The sequence below is a fragment of the Triturus cristatus genome, chromosome 4_1, assembly GCF_964204655.1.
Source record: "Triturus cristatus chromosome 4_1, aTriCri1.1, whole genome shotgun sequence".
Lineage (NCBI taxonomy): Eukaryota > Metazoa > Chordata > Amphibia > Caudata > Salamandridae > Triturus > Triturus cristatus.
In genome coordinates this window covers 784439990-784460809 of record NC_140585.1, presented here as the reverse complement: position 1 = coordinate 784460809, position 20820 = coordinate 784439990, and the positions used below count along the sequence as shown (strand labels likewise).

General features: G+C 45.9%; 1 protein-coding gene across 1 annotated transcript in view; it reads right to left on the bottom strand.

The window, feature by feature from the left end:
* ANO6 (anoctamin 6) overlaps nucleotides 1-13918 on the bottom strand; it is a 422710-nt gene extending 408792 nt beyond the window's left edge. The window contains exon 1 of the mRNA XM_085653360.1: nucleotides 13713-13918. Within this exon, the coding sequence (XP_085509486.1) occupies nucleotides 13713-13794 (82 nt within the window). The 5' untranslated portion in view covers nucleotides 13795-13918. The remainder of the gene's footprint in view (nucleotides 1-13712) is intronic.
* Nucleotides 13919-20820: the final 6902 nt, after the last annotated feature.

Genomic DNA, 20820 nt, shown 5'->3' with positions numbered 1-20820 from the left:
CAACTGGACGTCCTTTAACAAGGGCAATTAAAGTTAATGGTGTGTATCACAAGGGACGGGAGTAAGACAAAGAAAGGAGACCACAATGGAAATGATAAAGTGAGACAATTATTATTTGTAGGTTGTAAACAGCACTACAGTACAATTTAAATGTATAGTGACCATAACACACAAGTGGGCACTGTGCGTGCTGGTGATGAGTGACGATGCAGTGTCACAAGAGTGAGAAGAAAACAGTGTGAAGGGCGCAAATTAGGAACAACTAACAAGGTGGTCAAGGATATAATAAAGCTATATACAATCGGTGTTTTGAGTCTTTTGGGTAAATGAATTGACCACAACAGCGCCAAAGTTCTGTGCTGGGTCGTCGACGGCATTTCGGCCTTATTAATTCCAGGTCATCATCAGGACAATGGTTACTGGTTTAGACAAGAGTGCTGGAATTTGTAATAAATACAACAAAGAGGGCGGCCTAGGGTCCAGCGGAGAGAGGGCACAATCAATGGTGGTGGCCGAGTCACTGGGAGTTATTCGGTCTGGGCGAAACGTAATTTGCAAAAAAGCTGCAACTGTGGCGGGATGAGCCCAGAGGCTGTAAATTTATCGTAGCGAGGTCCGGAGATCCCCGGAGTCTTGGTCAAGGTAGGAAAATCCTCGTATTGGAAGTTCCAAGTCACTGGAATGGCGTCCGTGAATCGGACAGCGGGACGAGTGAAGCGTGTGACCTGGACGCTTCACTCGTCCCGCTGTCCGATGAGAGTCAGAGGATTGCTTCCTCCACGATAATCTGACCTTCTGTCCCGTATTCACAGACGCCATTCCAGTGACTTGGAACTTCCAATACGAGGATTTTCCTACCTTTTTTTAATCAGCCCAATGATATTAAAAAAAGTATAATATACAATGTTTCTGCAGACTTAGACTATTCACGGCATGGATACTTAAAGTATCTCAGCACTATGCGCCATGTTTGCTATAAAACAACAAATGGCAATAGTTTGTAGTGGCCCCCTTCTCCAGCCCTTCAATCCTATATTCTTCCGGTCACCAACATGGCCCAGTTAATGTTTTTATTGAGCTCTTGATCTTGTAATTTCCACAAAAGGTAGTCAGTGCTGGGAAGAACACCTGCTGAGATAGCAGTAGCAGTGATTACCGAGAGCTTGTGTTGCTTGAAGGCTTATTGTGTAAAGTGCTGTTTATAGTTTTGTAGGACTGTGCGTGGGCGGTGCATAGTGCACTTCCTATGGTCTTAATTAGGTGTGGACTTTTCCAGGCTACACAATGCAGGTCGACAATTGCTCATTCCATCACTTCATTGCTTTGCTCTATCTACTCCAGATAAAGTGTCAAGCATTAAGGCTCGAAATGTCACACATAGGCACGCTAAAAAAACATGAAACTGTCACACACAAGCAAACTGAAAACTCAGCGGCGATGTGTACTGGTTTAGGAAAGCCAAGAACAATAGTAAACGAAAAAGCGTATTAGTACGGCCCCTCGATTGGGGCCATTATGTTACAGAGAAGTGCTCTGCAGCGGTGGGCGGGTCCCGTAACACCTACAACACATCAGACATGGCCGACCAATCAGCAGGAAAGCCGCACCCCTTCCGGATGCACTTTTTCCATGTACCCAACGTGTGTTGAACTTGCGGTCTCTGCAGGTGGTGGAACGTGCATGCAGGCTTGTGGTGGGGTGAAAGTAAACGCAAGCTCAAAACGAGGAGCGGCCCACAAAACGACACGGGTTTTTGCTTCCTGGTTGTCTGTCAGAGAAAGGATTAACAGAATGCGTGCCGGCGGTGGCACGTTTTGTTTGACAGAGAAAATGAACAAAAAGCTAAAAAGAGTAGTACATTCATTTTGAGGGGACCCAGCCTGTAGTAGCACACGGGCAAAGCCCTGGAGCTAGAGAGGGAGGTAATAAATGAAACCGCAGAGGCTTGAAAAACAAGTTAAACTCACACTAAACACTTCTGCGGTGACTTATCTGGTGTCTGCAGGCCACCCTTGATAAAAGCGGTGCGACACCCTTCCCCTGCAGACAAGAGGGGCCCGTGTCAGGTCTGACGCCTTAACACTGTCCAGGCTATGCACTACACGTGGGACTGGTGCAGAAGAGTAATTGTGCAACTACAGATCCCACGATGCAAAGTGCTATTTGCTAAAATGGCTTTAGACGTCCTTCTTGGCACTGGGACATTGGGCGGCATTACATCTGGAACAGGGATGGAGCCACGGTGAACACCCCATTCGAGCTGGCCAACCATACTGTTTCCACGCTGGGATATTAGCCAACAAATCATTGCCATCTGGTATTTTAATGTAATATTAGTCCAATAGAAGTAAACCAAGGCGTTAACGCTCAGACCGCATCAGGCTACCGCGTGGAAACCAGGAACTGTCAACACTCTCAGCAACGACAAGAAGTAAGATGGTCACTCCAGACAGGGCATGCGCAGGAAACAGTGACCTGAATGGACACCTCACTGGAATGCAGTGTCCGATGGGGAAGAGAACAGTTTAGGGAGAAGAAAAGCAAAATGACCCGAGGCACACTGGTTTCAAGCTGTTCCAACGGTTCATTCATTCTTCTTTATATCTGGTACTCCCAGTTTTACATTGTCCCCACCCATCAAAATGCGGGACTGCAAGGCCCAGAATCCCTGGCTGCCCTCACGTGGTAGCATCTGTAGCCTGTGCTGCACTTGTTTAAGTTAGGATGCTCTAAATCACCCAAACCCCCCCCCTGGAGAAGAGGGGTGAAAGGTCATTATTTTTCTTTTCTGTGTCTCTAGACTAGGAGTCTTCGACCTTTTCTCTAGTGAGAGCTAGTTATGTTCATTGAAAATGTTCCAGCGCTACTAATATTGTGTTGCAATAGTGACCGCAGAAGACAAAATCAAACTGGGGCCATGCCGCTCTGGACTATCAGCGGTGGTCCTCAGTGCATCGGGCAGGGTTACCAGCAGTAATGTGAAAAAAAGGTTTTATCAATTTGCAGTGCATCTACATGAGGAATACATAATAACAATAAGTCTCCTCGCAACTGACTGATTTATCACTCAAATATTACCTTTCAAAAGTTTATTACAACATTACATGTGGTTTTGTAAAGCGGATGTGCACCCTAAAGAGTGGTCTTGCATTGAAATAACATTTATTGCTACGCAACACAATGGCTGGAATTGTTAACTCCATCCATACAAACATTTTCATCTTGAGTACACGATTTTTAATTTTGAAATACATCTTTTAACAGAGCAAACGCTTCTAAATGATTACGCTGGGATGCAGACCAGGGAGATACTTACAGGTAGCGGAGAGCAACTCCTTGGAGAAGCCTCCTCTAGAGACTTCTAACTTGCTGATGCTAGTTGCAATAGAGCCTTTTAGCAAGCAGGTTTGCCAAGGAGGGTTAATGTTAGCCGAGTGCCAGGAGATGCTGGCATTCGCATCTGAAAGGCTCTCTCTGCCCTCTCACCCACTGAGCTGCATAACCCATGACTGCCAACATGAAAAAAGGCAGAAAGCCAGAAACTACCTTTATTTTGCATTTCGCAGCTCTTTGCGTTGGTACTATGACATAGGATACTAGCATCCATTTCTTTTTGCAGCCAACGGCATCTTGCATTGTGGGGCTTGTAGTAGCTCAAAACCCCAACATGCAAAGTGGTATTGACTAATATGCCAAAATTGGCTGGAGATGTTCTACCTAACATGGAACTACTTGTCAGCAATCTTTTAACATTTTACAAAATAATCTATTTCATTAAAAAAACACGATTTTTCCACGAGTAATACCAAAAGTAAACTCTGCTCAGATGTATTGTGGGGGGTTCACCCTCATCATTCATTAAAACAAGCACTCGCAATGGGAATGTTTTTTTTCCCTTATGTGGAGTGGAAACATGTGTACATTCACAACACAATAAAGGTGCAACATGGACAGCCGTAGCATAACCTTCCCTAACACATAAGATGTTAAGGACAGGTGGCGGAAGCAGAAAGAACATCACATAAATCTCTCACACATACAGGACAGGTGCAACTCAGGCTGCTAATGCACTAAAGGGTAGGTGAGGGGTGCTCAAGGACTGTTGTATTTATCATAAACAGGCCCAAACATACAGAAAGTATAAATCTCCAGCAAGACATATACAAACTCCTCATGAGTATACCATACATTCATGTACTCATACAGGATGGACCCTCACCTACCTCTTGTAGTATGCTTAATCTGCGAGTGCCATGTTGTGCACTGGGACACATTTGAGAGAACTACTTTTCACTATGTCATTAATGTCAACATTTATATTCTCTCTTTGTTAAACTGTTAGACCTATATAAAGATTCTAGGTGGGCGAGCACAAAAGGTTATTTACTATGATCTCCTAATTACAAGTTTAACAACAGGCAGGCCAAGCAACAAACGCTTCTCTTTTCCCTGAACTCATTTGGGTGCTTGAATATTGCCCCTGTAGAATCAGCGTCTTTCCCAGGACTATAGGTATCTCACATCAAATGTCGTGAAACAATCTGTTTCCTAAAGAATGTTCACCGGTCTCAGAAGAAGAAGAAGGAGGGAGTATGAGGCAGACCTCGCATCAGGCTATTGGAGTGGTTGTCGATATGCAGCTTGTTTCCCCAAGGCGAGTCGTGGTAATTGCAACCCGCACCATGAATCAGACCCTGCCCATGTTGCCAAACCACACTCACAACTGAGGGGGTGTGGGCAGCGGGAGTGTATATGGCTTAAGACCCCTAACTAAATGCCCCCGCACCAAAGCATATCTTGGCTCACTGCAAGCAACAGTAGGGTAGTGGTGGTGAGGCGGGGACCTACCGACCTATAATTCTCTACAACCCCATATGTGTTGATCTTGTCTGGCAAAACAGTGCAGTGGAGGCTTAAGAGAACAGCTCTTTGCTCAGCCTGGGTGTCCCGCTCTTCTTAAAATGACAGGAACTGACACTTTATAGCTGAGGTACAAACTCTTACACAAAAAAGATACATATGTTTTGGACTGTTTCACTTTCGCACCTTAGACTATTTATTAATTTATTTGTGGTATTTGTAGAGCGCACACACTCATCCCGAGAGGGATATCACGGCGCTGATACGGTCACACTGTCAATAAACTAGTATACTAGGGGAGAGTCAGATTGGTAGATCGGGTTCCTTTACACAGGAAAAAGCCATGTTTTACGCTTTTTGCTGAATCTGATGTAGTCGCCAGTAAGGCGGAGATCCAGGGGTTGTACCTTTCACTGGGCTGGAGCCAGATAGGTAAAAGAGTGGCCTCTGGCTCTAAATGTTTTGATTCGTTTTATTTTAGCGGAGGCTAAATTTACTGATCTCAAATTTCGAGTGGGTTTGTATAACTTGACCTTGGATCAAAGACTCACCGGACCACAGTCATGAAGGGCCCTGTGAGTATGGCAGAGAAGCTTAAACGTTGCTCTCTTTCATATGGGCAGCCAGTGCAAGGATTTAGGCAGGCAGACTGGAGGTCACAGCTGTATCTGTCTTTGTTGAAGATGAGTTTTGCAGCTGCTTTTTGTAACACCTGAAAGAGAGTAAAAAGATAGTCAGCCGTTCCCATGTATGGGGCATGGCCGTACTCCAATTTACTGGCAATTAGGGCTTGGACCGCGGTTCTGCACCAGTGGTCTGGAATCCAACTGAATAGTTTTCTGACAAGTTTGAGCAAGCCAAAGCATCTGCCACAGCTGGCATTGACTTGTTCCTGCATGGACAGTGACCTATCAAGGAGGGCTCATAGATATTTGCTGCTGTTTTTGGTTCGGGCGCGGTACCCTGGGATGCAGGCCACCATGATGCATCACCACCGTATAGTAGAATTTCCGCTTTTTCAGCATTTCGTTTTAAGCAATGAGCCATCATCCAACTGACCACCTCTGAGTCATTAAGATTTTTCTGGGGCCTCTTCATGCTTCTCCCCAATTGAGATGACCAGTTGGGTATCATCTGCGTATGAGCATGTCTCAAATCCTCACTTTTCGACCATTGTGGCAAGGGATGCGGTACACGTTGAAAAGTGTCGGACTCAAAAAAGCCTTGTGATATACCGCATTTTGAGCTGAGGGAGAACGGAGTCCTTTTACACAGGAAAGATCCAAACCATTGTAGAGCTGTAGAATAAAACCCTATCTTGCATTTTGAGCTGAGGGAGAACGGAGTCCTTTTACACAGGAAAGATCCAAACCATTGTAGAGCTGTAGAATAAAACCCTATCTTTGAAGGTTTTTTTATCATTTGGCTGTGCAAGGCGGTATCAAATGCTGTGGGAAGATTAAGTAGAATCAGAGTAAAAGCCTTGCCCTGATCTACTTCTAATCTAATGTTGTCCAGAACAGCAAGAAGGATAGATTCTGTGCTGTTCTTGCCTCTGAATCCCATCTGGAAAGGTCTAATAGATTGTTGCTCTCCAATAAGCTGTCTGCTGGCTATTGAGAAGTCTTTCAAGGAATTTGGACATGTACGGAAGCAAGGAAATTAGGACGGTAGTTAAATAGAATGGATACATCTAGTCCTACTTTTTAGGTTTCGGCTAGCGAAGGCTGCACTTGCGCAGTCTCGCTCGCGAAATATAATGACTTGGAGAAGAGGGGCTTGAACCCGCCCCTCTTCTCCCCTCTTCTCCATTGGCTGGCCTCTTGAATGCTGGCCAGCCATTGGAGAAGAGGTCCGTCACTCCGAACAGGCCCCGTCCTTTTCGGATTCGGGGGCGTGTTTTTTGCAACTTTTCTAATTATCTCCTCCAGCCAATGGCAAGAGGAGAGAAAAGAAAAACACGCCCCCGAATCCGGAACCGCCGCTGCCTTTCTCCGAGGCATTTCTGCTTGGCCTCGGAGAAAGGCGGTGGTGTCTCCTACCTACTTCCCCTTTGAAAGACTCGTTTCCACCCTGTCGGACATCATCAGCGAAGTGCGGCGTGAGGTCAGTTGTATGGTCACTTGTTGATCTTGCCAGTACCATTGTTTTAAAATATGTTTCACACTCTGTGCAGCGCTTCGTTTAGCAAACTCGACAAGACAGGGCTTTGTTATTTAAGTGTGGCTGCTCAGGAGCTCCATTTCAGCAGAAAACTCCCCGTTTAATAGATTTATTTTGCAAAGAGTGACTTTTACTTGTCCGCCTTCTATCTGGGGCGGTATGTTTCGAGCACATTGGCTTAACATTACGTATAGTTGCGTGTTGGCATTTTAACGGCGTAGTGTTCATTTTCTTTGTCGGCTCTAAAGTGCTTCACTCTGCTCCTGTTTGGGAAATCATGACGTCATTCTGGCGATGTAGCTCATCGAGTTGAATGCTCGTTCCTTGAAAAGAGCGCTGATTGGCAGGTCACGAGTTCGAATCCTAGGAAAGCCTTCTTTAATTTTCTGTCCTTTCCAATGTCGTAAATTAAGCAACATAAACCGGGAAATACTAAAGTGTTCTTCAAGGGGTGGAAAGGTTGGGTTCATCCCAACAGCATTGCAGGTGACCAAGACGAGGTTGTCGGATGACTGGATGCTAAAGTATTGGGTTAAGGGGCTGAAGGGTGCGAGTTGACAAGAAGTATGCACAATGTGATATCGGTTTACTTGTAGTGACTTTTACTGTTTCGAAGACCCATAGTTAACTCCATCGAACCAGAGTTAATAATAATACAAAAAAGAGAATACAAACCCCTTTAAAAACACTGTCAAAAATCTGCCTACCAAACGTGAGTTTAGGAAGATACGATAAAAGTTTGAGCCAGACCCAAAGTACTAAATAAACAACTCCCTGAAGGGCTCCTCTCTGCGCCACAGGTATGCACGCAAACCGCAGAGGAAACAGCCGGTGCTGTTAAATTCCTGAATAATAAACGTTTCCAAACCATCTATTTAGGAGTACAATAGCCATTTGCCAGTCTCTACTGCCACCTAATGGTAAAAATATACAGTAATGCCACTGCAGCGAGCGAGTAATGAAGCACTCACCCGGTGCTGTTTGTAGTCACTGAAGCACAACGTGCGGCGCCAATGGCTCCACGAGAGTCACGGGGTGAGAGATGGCAGCGCTGACCAACTGCCAGAGTCCAAGGATACACAGGGCCTGTGCGAAAACACTTGGCTTATCCAGAAAGAGATTTACCATTCTCATTTTGTTTCTTCAACGTTCTCTGAAATATTACTAGGAAAAACAGGAGAGCTCGAACCCCTGAGGAACTCATCCATGCTGGAGAACGAGTGCTCGAAGGAAGAAACATTTTTCCAGCATATGCTCAATCTCTTATTTACAGCTTTGTAACTCAGACTAGAAAGCAATTCACAGGGGGTGATATGATTCATAAGATGGCTGACCCCTTGTCAGTCCGTTCAGACATCTGGATCGATGTAGCACTCCATCTGGACAAGCTGTCGCTTCGCCTCCACACACATCTTTGCAAAACGTTGTCCACAGTGCCACAATAGTCCACTCTGTACAGGCGTTGGCCACATTTTGCATATGTGGAATTACGGCCTCTTCCTGGTATGAATGTAGACCGTAACCCATGTTGAGTCTCCCGATGGAAAGAAGCATCTAATAACTGGCACGGAGTGTGATCCCCTCAAAATCCACATTAGGGTTGCGACTCACAAACGTTGCTTTGGCATAGTAAACACTGATAGATGGATTCTGGCCACCTTTATAGTATCCGTTACAACAAGGATTCCAACGTAACTGACCATGTCAAAGGGCTTTTTAGTAAACAGACTGCCAAGCTTCCGGACGCCAACTGGTGATGATACACCAACAGCCAAGAGAGGAGGTGCGTCTCTAAGAGAGTGCAAAGAAGGCGTCAATTACCAGCGGAAACCATGTGCCTGACTAGCAACAGAAACATGTGTTTCTGTGTAAGAAAACCTCACCCATGCATTTGTGGCATGCTTCATCATTAGCAACCGTACCCCATCCTTGTAACATAATAGGCGATGCGGGGAGCACACGGTAAGTGCTTTTATTTTACCTATCCTGTTGTCTGTCGACTCCCCCGCCGCACCGCTCTTAACTGTGTCAGCGGCTCCTGTACTAGGACGGGCACAAGCTCTTCTTGAGGAAGTTCTTTATTAGAGACTACTTGGTATGACAAGATCACAAAGTGCACATAATGTAAATAGGTCAGTGGGCTACTGCGTGTGTGTGTGTAGGTGGCTCTGTGGGTGGCTCTATTTGTGTGTGGGTTGCTCTATGTGAGTAGCTCTGTGGGTGGCTGTGTGTGTGGGTGGCTTTGTGTGTGGCTCTGTGTGGGTGCAAATGCAATAGGTCTCGCATTTGAGAGTGATTAAGCTATTGACATTGTAAATAACAATGCCGTTTCTTTAAAATGTTTTAAAAACAAAAACAAACAAAAATAATGTCATGAGCAATGCCAATAGCTCTAACTTTAACAATACCGAGACCATTGCATTGCAAATGCTTGTTTAAACAAGGGGAGAATTAATGCTTGCTTCCAGGAGTCTGAGTAAACAGCGTTCATCAACGAAAAATGTAAAAATGTTGTGAAATGGTGGCTCACGATGGGGTTTTAGGCAAGAGAAAATGAAATGGGGACAGGGGTTGAGCGGAAAGCCTGACAACTTCGAATAAAGTTTTTTCGACCTGTTGCCTAGATACACTAGCAGACTCCCTAAGTGGGCTCTTGCTTCCGGGAGTGGCCTTGACTGGGTCCAAGGCAACTCTGTTGGGGGGGTTGGGTATCGAAAGTAGAATACATTTTATTGATCTTATCTGTGAAGTAATTAGCGATTGCTTCACAGTGGTGGGCTAAAGGGGTGATAACTTGTGATAGACTGATGGGTTGGGACAGTTCTTTTACACTTTTATAAAGTTCTCTAGAGGAACTACTACTTTGTTCTAATCTTCTGATGACTATATCACACCTACAAGTTGTCTTAATTACACCTTTTCTGCTGTGACAGCTTTATTAATGATTTAAGGAGCAAGTCAGTCGTCTCGTTTCCTCCTATATAAGCCTTTTATTTTTATAGATGCAGCAACATTATGGTTTATTAAACCATACACAAGAGAGGTTGCTGTACAGCGTGTATCATGAACTATTTCAATGTGCTCTCAAATGTGGTATTCATGGAAACAGAGTGGAGAACAGTAAATGCCTAGGATCGCTCTGTTTGGTCAAGTTTCGAAGCTGGGATTGAAACCAGGTTTCCTGATTAGACATTGTGCAATTCAGGTCATGGGTGGATATTGCATTATTTCCCCCTTCTGCCCTGATGCCACGTTGTCTTATGCCTCTTATACAAGGCCTTTACTGTTGTCATGATGGAACAACATTATGGTCTATTAAACCCTGTGCAAGAGGTTCTTGTACAGTGCACATCCTGAACTAAATTATTTCAAGTTGCTTTCAAATGTAATGATGACTATAAAGGAAGCAGAAGCAAGAAAAGTAATTGCCCTTCTCTGTCACATACTTTGTTCAAGCTGGGAAGCTGTACTTGAAGCCAGGGTCTCAGGGTCAGGGTCAGGGCCTGCAGCTATGGTGTCCTGGGTCCAATACAAGCAATGATTGGCCTTAGCATGTTATCAAAGGGCATGTAAATGATCCTTTATGTTTTTTATAGGAAGGGGAAACAATAGTGGAAACACCTATTCACAGAAGAGGTCTACACCTTACGCAGAAACAGTGCAAGCATCCCTCCTTCAGAGGTCGGGTACAGCTAGGGTACCATCAGTGGTGTAACAAAGGTCCCCACAGCCCCCACAGTGCATGGGGGGCCTCAGCACAGTACCCAGGCCTGGGAGCTCCTGAGTGCCTCTCTATGTTCTTTGCAGGTGAACCGCCCTCAAGTTTTGTTATGCCAGTGGGTACCATCAGCACAAGCAGGTACAAATGTAAAACTGTTCCTAAAGTTCATAACCGATTTGGTTACGTTGGCAGAAGAAAAGGGGAAAAGAAAAGGGAGTCTCTATATATAGTTCCCAATGAATAGAGATGGGGGAATTTCTCCTTTAGAGATTAGTGCCCTCACACACCCTCACAAGTGTCATGCTTCAGTATCGGGCGTTGCTCCTCGTGACCAGCACGCACACGCACAGTCACACACGGGCACTAGGAGCAGCAGAGTAATACCCTGACCTCTATGTTAATTGTTAATAGATGTGCCCCAACGCCCCTGTACAGTTCTTTTATCCTTACCTCCCGGACCAATGAATAAAATTACCCTCACGGTACCGGTGGGGTAATTTTAACACACCAGCACCAATCTTTTTAGGCCCAGACACCCACGTGCACAACTGTGGCATCTCCTAAAAAGATCTCCGACAAAGAGCCCTCTTGCGGGGCACGTGGGGGACAGCAACGGCCCCCACGAGGAGCAACGCCCGATGATGAAGCATGACACTCGCGAGGGCGTGTGAGGGCACTAATCTCTAAAGGAGAAATCCCCCCACCTCCATTCATTGGGAACTATATATAGAGACTCCTTTTTCTTTTCCCCTTTTCTTCTGCCAACGTAACCAAATCGATTATGAATCCGAACTTTAGGAACAGTTACCACACAGTGATTACATGTTAGTTCTTGGGAACAACTGCCCTGGACCTAGTCTTTTCTAAATCGCTCCCTGTCCCTCCTTTCTAGTGTCGCACAAATTGAAAAACAGCAGCGCAAGCGTTAGTTCCTTTACAGACTAGGGACAGCGTAGCAATAGCAAAGCGCGCTTCCTTCTCTCACAGAAGGAAAGAAGCGCAATCTTCCATTACTTCAGAAAAGATCCAGCAATGCGGAGTTGTACAAACTTTAATCAGTCACAGACCCTGAACGGTTATGACACGAGTGACATGTAGGTTACAGACAGATGTCTTCATTGGGTGCCTAACTCATCGAGAGGAATGTATAGGTGGATGAGGGAGTGAGTAAATATGCAAATTCTGACACCATTTTCATTCAGGGGATATTTCAAGCCAGCAGCCTGAAAATCCTGCTGCGGACCCGAGACCAGTTTCATTGATCCTTTGTTTTTTCACATATTAAGAGGTGGCAGTAACCGAGGTGGTAACGGCCTCTCCGCAGCCCGAGTAACCACGCTCGGGACAGGCACGCGGCTGTCAGTCTCTTTGAAAAGGTTTTGAATTCGCGTGCATCAGGCTGCGTGCACTCCCAGCCTCAGTGCTGCAGATGTTGAGGGCCACCAGTGCCCAGAATGCACAGCCAAAATCAGGAACAGATGAGTAATCCGAACTAACGTGACAGCTTGAGGGCTTTGGCGGCAACACCCTGGAAGCAACAAAAACAAGCAAGTCATGAGAGAAAGCGGGATAGATATCCGCTCTCCCCGGAATGAAATAAAGCGGATACTTTTCCTGTTACAAATGCGGGGCCACAATTCCTAGGGCTCAGCGAAAACACTAGACGAGCCACCTTAGTCGTGAGTTGGGTCAATTTGTGATCTCTGGATTAGCGCGAGACAGCAGGGGCGGGTGTACTGTGGAAAACAGCCATCAATGTGTGTAAGGCCCCGGTTACCTCAGCATGAATGACGCACCTGCTCTTTATAACCGCTAGATTAAGGCTTGCACTCTCAAGATGATAAACTACTTGGAAGCCCTTGAATCCGCTGTACATCCAGTTCTAGGGTCACAACAAGACGCATTCTGTAGTTTTATTTATTTCCAATACACGTGGCTTTGTTTCTATGTGAGGAGGGTACTGCTTGGCCCAAAACATGCTCTCCAAACGTCTCGCCGCAGAGCAGTGCAACCGCTTGCGGGCTGGAAGCACACATGGCTCGATATGGAATGGTTTAAATGTTTTACAAATAAAATCAATGGGCTTACACAGGTTACGACTGCCTTATATGAAAACGCTGACAAAGATTGAACAACAACTGCTTGTTGGTAGGTAGAGAAATGCATTTATAGAAAGAAGTGTTTATTTTAGAAATTTGAAATCAACGAAAGATATCAAAATAATATAGATACACCTCAAAAGCTGGTTGTGCGCGAGCAATGCCGCCGATTTCACAATTTCCTACCTTCGTAAATAGTATACCCACCGGTTCTACCAATCAAATAAGCAGTGCTCATTTTATCAACTGAGGAAAGATGAAAGTCTGAGCGGAGTGACCGGGATTGTAACATGCTGCTTGCACACTGTGGGGAGCTACCCACTCATTTACCTGCGTTGGAACCTGTGGCCGAAAGTCCCAAAGACATTTTTATCCGGCGCACAGGCCCACACACGCATTGTAACGTCTTGGAGCCTGGAGCTATGACCACATAAAGATCTCCGCATGCAGTGGGCGTATCACGCCTCGCTCTGATCCACTACACAGATGTTTTTTTTCTCCAAGGAGACATTTCAGATAAAACGTGCAACCCTGTCGCTGTTCCTTGCCAGACAGCTCCCATGATGAGGGTTCTGGAAGTGCATGGTCTTTTCCCCGTAACTCCTTGGGCGTGCCCACCATGCAGCAGAAACAAAAACGAAAAAATAAAATTGCGGTGTGGAACATTCCGAAGTTTCCGTGTCTGTTTTGCACAGATGCTCGGCGTTAGTGTCACTGTAGAAACCCGAGCACTAAGGACGACGACTTTCACTAGAACCAATTTGGGATGAAAGACCGACTTGCCACAACACACGGGCTTTCCGTGTCCTACGGACTCCCTCGGCGAAAGAGCGCCGTAGAAGACACCAGTGTAGGTACCGTCTACTCACCGATCTCACCGTCCACGTCCGTCTCCCCGTCCTCGGACACCCCTTCCAGTTCCAGCAGGACATCCTCGTTGTCCATGTTCATGGCTGCTCCCTGCAGAGGGATCCCTCCGCTCTCCCAGAACTTGAAAGTGCAACAGTCTGCTCACAGCTGGAGAGGGGAGGAGCCCTGGGCGAGGAGGAAGAGGCTGTCAGGGCGGTAGGAGGGGGAGCTGCCACGGGCGGGACTGGGGAAGCCGGACTCGAGCAGGGGTCAGTGGTGAGGAGACTGTATACGAGGCAGCTGGGATGGAGAGGAGGGCGCCGCCCGCGGCGAAGAGAACGAGAGAGGAGGAGTGCGACACCAGATTGAGTATGTGGCGTAACAACCAGAGCTGCCGGTTTTGGAGCTAGGGATCCGAACCAGGTTCGAGTCTTGGGATCCACTCACTCTCCTGTGATCATCCTGTGCAATCTCCCCCTGCCTCCTAAACAAGTATTAAAAATGCAATAGGTCTCGCCTTTCATTAAGTTAAAGCCATTTGCTTTGCTATAGAATACCATTAGCAAAGCAAATGGCTGTAACTTAATCAAAGGTGAGACCTATTGCATTTTCAATGCTTGTTTGGACTTGTGCCCTGCTAGTAACCTATCTCACTGCTCCCTAGGTGCCTTCTTCCTGCGGAACTGTGTCCTGCGCTCTCTTCCTACCAAATAGCACACGCCCCTGTACCTTCTTCACACACTGCACACAGCTCTTTGCTGTGCCGTCACACACCGAACAGCACACTTCTGTGGATGTCCTGCTGAAGCGCACAGAACATCTCCCTTCATCTCCACCACTGCACAGGAGCCGTTGCTGTAATTCCACAAATGACACCCCGTGACATCTTCCGCGCTGTGATAGTGCAGAGGCGGTATGTGCGCTTCTTTTGGGTTTCTTGTGCACATTTAGTGAATCGAAATATTTTTTTTCAGGTTAATACATATTTTCTGGACAAAATTGCTGGGAAACAGATAAACCAGGGGACAGCAATGTAGAGTGCCACCCGGCCTCTACGAACGTAAATGTACGCACCACACCCCTCGTGACCGGGACCGGTCCTAGGGTATATATTAAATGGGCCAAGTTCCCACGTGACCTTACGGCCGAAGTGGCACAGAGCGTGCTCATGTGTATATGTCCCACGAGGCCATCCCCATACACCCACGCTACAAGCAACTGCCTCTGTGTTTCTGACTTCTGTTGTCAGAATAAAATGCAATCACTCAGTCAGTCAGTCAGTCAGTAGTTCTTTATTCGGTTGTTAAAAACACCATCAAAAGATATACACAATTCATTATTAAAAAGACAATTAAATCAACATCATAAGAACTCTGTTAAAAAGAGAAATACATATTCACAAAGGAGGTACACAAATTCATGATAATCACAATTTACACCTGACCTCTAGTTGCTCTTAATCTCCGTGCAACTTCAATAAAATTCAATATGCAACACAAAGTCATTGGATCAGCCGCCTGTTGTAAAAAAAGTAGTGCAGGTTTAAGTTGAGTCAGTTTCGCCCTTTTTAGGATGTCAATTAGGAATCTCCGCCTCGGCATTGAATAAAAAGAACAAAAAAATACAAAATGAAGGGTGTCCTGCGGAGACATATTGTCGCAGCCGCAGGCACCCTTCTGCTCAATCGAAACAGTATAGCCTAATGGCTCAGCTAATAGGTGTGGTAAAAGATTGAGCCTAAAACGAGATATTAAAAATCTGTCCTGGGCATTGTACATGAGGTAAAGATAGGGTTCCATTCCCTCGGTGGTCTTGACGGCACTATGCGCATTCACTGACCCCTTAATTCCTTCTACTAACATTCTAATAGTGTTTATTTGGGCCAGAAACAGTCTTTTAATCTTGGGTTTATCCTGAGCTCTAATTGCTGATGGATTAACAAAAAGATCTAAATGGCCCAGGTTCTCCAGATTAGTCTTGACATACTTAAGCCAGGGTATATTCATACACCTTTCTCTCCCTAAACAATCTGTCAGTATTTGCCTGCTCATCGCAGCTTCTGGGTTTGTCCACACATTGAGCCACGATAAGATAGGTCTAAACTTGGCCATGTCTGTGATGTATGGCCTCCCTAGTTCACTGTGGGCGATAACAGCTGGAGTACTCGGCGGGATTTTTAACACTGATCGCATGATTTTATTTTCCTCCCGCTGCAGTTGTTCCATATCCACAAAGCCCCAGACTTCGGCCCCATACATAGCTTTAGAGCAACAAATAGAACTGTATAGGATCATTGCTTGTTCTGGGGACCATCGCCCTAACCTCCGCCCATAACTGGCTATTGCGCCATTTGATGAGGTTAGTTACCCACATCTCTCTTCTACCAGGGAGGTGAATTTTAGCGACTCATCAAACAGTATGCCCAAATATGAAAAGGTGTGCACCCTCTCCAATGTGTGGGTCCCAATTTTATGTATATACTTGGTTCGGGGTTTATTGCCTACCAACATGACAAATGATTTGCCAAGATTAACGGAGAGATCTAAAATTCCCATAAACTTCACAAAGCCATTAATTAGGATCTGTAAACTTTTCGGAGTATGGGCTAACAGCACTGCGTCATCTGCGTAAAGCAGAACTGGAATGTGACGCGTGCCAACTTTTGGGCAGTCGGTGTTTAAATTAATCAACGTCTGCTCTAGATTATTGATGTATAGTGAGAAGAGAAAGGGCGCAAGAATGCACCCCTGTCTCACCCCACTAGTGCACATGAAGGGATCAGTGAGTCCCCCCTCAGTGTTATAGCGTACCCTAGCTGTGGTATCCCTGTGCAATTCCCTGAGTATGGTAATCAGACCCTGGTCAATACCAAGCTGGCTCATCATTAGCCACAGCTTGTCCCTACTTACGTGATCAAAGGCAGCCACCATTCCATGAACCCTAGATGGATCGTTTCATTAGTTGTTTTAGTATACTTGGCGACTAACATGTAAAGATTCAAACATTGATCACTAGTTGACCTCCCTGATCTTAAACCGTATTGAATGTCCGATATGATGTTTTTTTCCTCGGTCCATTCGATTAGTCTATTGAGGATTACTCTTCCCAAGATCTTCGCAGAGACATCAATCAGCGAAATGGGCCGGTAATACTGAGGGTTGTCCCTGTTGCCCTTCTTAAAGATGGTAACAATGATGGCAGCTGACCAGGATCGTGGCAAACCAAACATAATGGCAGCAATTATCACCCTAGTCATGATCGGGGCCCATAACTCCACATTACTGATAAACAGATCAGGTGGAGACCCATCTGGGCCGGGTGCCTTGTTTTTAGATAGTCCCTCAAAGCCCTCAGTTATTTCCGCTAGGGTGAACTCAACCAACTGCTCCTGAGAAACAGCACCTTCCTCCGGAGCGGTAGGCTCATTACCGTGGTTATACAGACTCTTAAAGTGGGGGACCCACTGCTCCGCTAGGATGTTTGTTCCAACCTCCGGGGTGCGACTATCGTGGGGACAGGGTTTATTAATTATACTCCAGAATTTGGTAAGATTCCTTCTTTCTGCTGCCTCACTTAAATCTGCCCACAATTCCCCCTGTAGTGCTAGTTTCCTCCTTTTAACCTCAGCCTTATATTTTACTCTACACTGGGTTACCCTATTTTGGTCCCTGGGCTTGTGTTTAAGGCAACTTTTTAGCTCCCTAAGGGCCCGTGAGCAGTCTTTATCAAACCATCTTGTTTTTTTTTTTTTTTTTGGGGGTACGTATTGTCAAAAGTCCCTCAACCAAACTAGTAATCCTCCCGAATGCGTCTAATAATTGTGGCCCATCAGTTCCAAGGTTTAGACATTCTTCAATGGGCTGCTTCCCTTGCTCCATCAGGGCTCTATAAAATGCGGCACTCTCAATTTTAGCCCATTTGAGTCGCCTACCTTGGTCGGTCGCCCTCTCAGCGATGCTCCCCGCTACACATATCCTTGGTGAGACCAAATACTGAATTTGCATTATTAGAGGATTATGATCACTAAATGGGCTCCACTCAATCCTCACTGTTGCAATTCTATGCTTAAGGGGCCTGGAGACCAAGATGTAGTCGATAATTGACGAACACCCTCTACCTTTAAAGGTCGGGGGGAGGGTGCCATCGCTCTCCAAGACCATCATATCTATTGTGTGTTCCATGTCATGGTTAATCAAAATCTTGCTCAGGTCCCTTCCTTCTAATGTGTGGACGAAATGAGGGCCTTTTTTAGTAGGGCAGTGTGACCAGTCTGAGTTAATTGGGAACAGAAAATGGCATAAATGAGTATTTAAATCGCCCATAATTATATTGAATGGATATTTTTCTCCATTTGTATTGGGATATTCCTTGCTCAGTCTGGAATCTAGTGCCCCCAGGGTGTAATTTCCCTCTCTGCCATCTCCCGGGTTATAGACATTATATAGGACCAGTCCGAGTCCCTTCCCCTCAAATCTTACAGCCTGTACATTATGGGATGGGCTTACTATATTGGACCATTTGCCTTGCACCCTTAAATCCACATACAAGGACAAACCTCCCATAGCTCTACCTGACCTAGATTTTAGAGCTGGGATGAAAAAACATTTATAGCCCTGTAAGTGGAAGGAGCTATTATCAGTCACCCAGGTCTCCTGGAGGCTGATAACCTAAAATTATTCAATCTTCTCCCTCCATTCCTGGTTGCTAAATTTGCTTGCTAAGCCAGCCGTGTTCCAGGAAATAAAATTTAAACCTCCCTCTGGCTTATTAGCCTGACCCACGCTCTGAATGTTTTTTTGAGCTCCGGTTGACCCTTCTGGGACCCTTGAGACCCTTCTTGTTCCCTCAAGACCATGGGGAGTTTCACCCTTCTCCAACTCCCTTTCCACCCTATTAGACTGCGATATGTCTCCAGCAGGTGCAATTACCTGATCAGCGGGCTCTTCCTTTCTTGCTTCCCTCAGTGTTACTAGTGGGTCTGTATCGTCCGTATTCCAATTAACTAGAGGGTAGGGATCCTGTAATGGGCTCGTCCAACCCTCCCTCATGGCCACCACATTTCTGCGCTTTCCCACATTTCTTAGCTGTGTTAATGGAGCAGGCGAGTAAGTTAGTCAGTCATTGTCCTCTAAGGACAACAAGGGGGTAAACCTGTTTCTCCAGCTAACCAAGCCACCTTCCCACATCCCTGGCCTTTCTCCATAATGTCTCTGGTTTAGGTTAGGGCAGGTATGGGTTCTCACCCTTCTTCCTTCCTGATGACATATTTCCTCATTTTGGGCTAACTGGCGAGGATAAAAGTAATCCAGGGGCAGAGGTTTAATTGTCCCAGTGTAGTTTATTGAGTCTTTTCTAAGGATATGTTTTACTACACTACTGTCCCTGAAATTAATGGTGATACAATTTCCTGTGATGTCTTTATGTCTACTCCCGACCCAGTTCACCCTTCTAACCAAAAGGATCTCCCCATCTTTCCCCTTAGGCAGCGGTTTATTATAGCTCAACCAGTGAGTGATCTTATTTTTTAATTCCTGGTGAGACTCCTTCTGTTCACCTTTTAATTCATGGACCCCCGCGAGGATCACTAGTAGTGGGCATGCCTCTGGAGGTAAATTAATCGTTGGAAGGGGAACAATGGGTGCTATCCTGGGCATTATCGCCGACTGATGGGATGCTTGCTTTATATGAATAGTATTCGTGGAGCTTGGCTGATCCCTTGGTGTTATGAGTGAACTCTGACCTTTCCCTCCTTTGTGCTGGTCCTTCTCCATGACACTAATAGTATCTGTCTGTTGCATTGTGTGCGCCTCTCGTGTTGGTATCTGTGTGGCTAAAATTTGTCTCCCCTCTAAACTACTGATTCGCTCCACTACAGCAGGGGCTCGAATGGGACCGATGGCATTAGTATTGGTGGTAGTATCTATCACTGGCCTATGTACCCTATCTTTATTTTTCACTTCATTGATTAATTTGTCCAATTTGCTTACAAGTGGTTTAATCTGACCCGCAATAAAAGTTTCCAAATGTGTTTGTAGGTCAGCCACTATTTGCAACATCCAAATAGGTGGGATTGTGTGTTGTTTTGGCTCGACCTCCCTCCCTGCCCCTAATTTAGTTTTCATGGTAGGAGCGGCACTGCCAGTTCTAGATCTCTTTAATCTGGCTTTAGTTGGACCGGCTTTACGTTTCCTACATGCCTCTGTTAGTGTGCCCATAATATAGTCCCCCGTTTCCCCCTCAATGTTATGCTGGGCGCAAGGTAGGTCCAGGGCACTAGACTCTTGCAAGGGAGAAGGCCCAATATCCACAATCTGGGAATCTAGCACTTGACTTGCATTTAGGGGCTGAATCACTGGGGTGAGAGATAAACGTCTCTCTGTTCGTGCAATTTCGCTAGAGACTGCCCCAATTGCTTTTTGTAACATACGATCAATTGCTGTGGGTTGAGCAATCTGTGGGGGAAGTATGCCATCTTCCTGTGAAAGCAACTTTAACTGGGTGGGCAGCCTAAGCTTAGATTTAGTCGAGCGTGTTGTAACTGTACCTGCCATTCTGGCTATGATATAGCCTCGGATCTTCAGGCAACAATCTTCGGCTTGTGTTCCCACCAGCCACCTAGTGGGATCCCTGAAGATATACCTGTGGCACCCGTATAAGCCTTCAACACCTCCTTTAATCGTCCCCTTCTTATGTTTAATCTAATGTCTTGCCCTTCGGACCACTCCAACCGCGTCACAGATCTTATATCCCAAGTCTCTGTTGGCGGGCCTAATGAGGTTACCCGGTTCAATTGTCTTTGGCCCGCTTTTTCCCTTGCAACAGGCTTGTGTATTAGTGGTATAATACCAGGCAATCAACAGATTCCCCCCCCCCAAAAAAAAAGAAAAAAAGACCTTAAGCACTTGCAGCAAAGGCAGTTACAAGTCACACACTGAAAAAAAATAGAATTGGTGCTTACTATCGGTAGATGCGTGCGGAGTCCCATCGCCCTTGTGAATACGTACGTGCAAGAGGTCGACATAAGGGGGGTGGCCCAGCCCTGCCTCTTCCTGCCAATGACGGGCAAGGATGGGCCAGCCCTTGGCCTGGGCTTCGCCCGGGCGCTGCCCGCGCGCGTCCCGCGCTGCG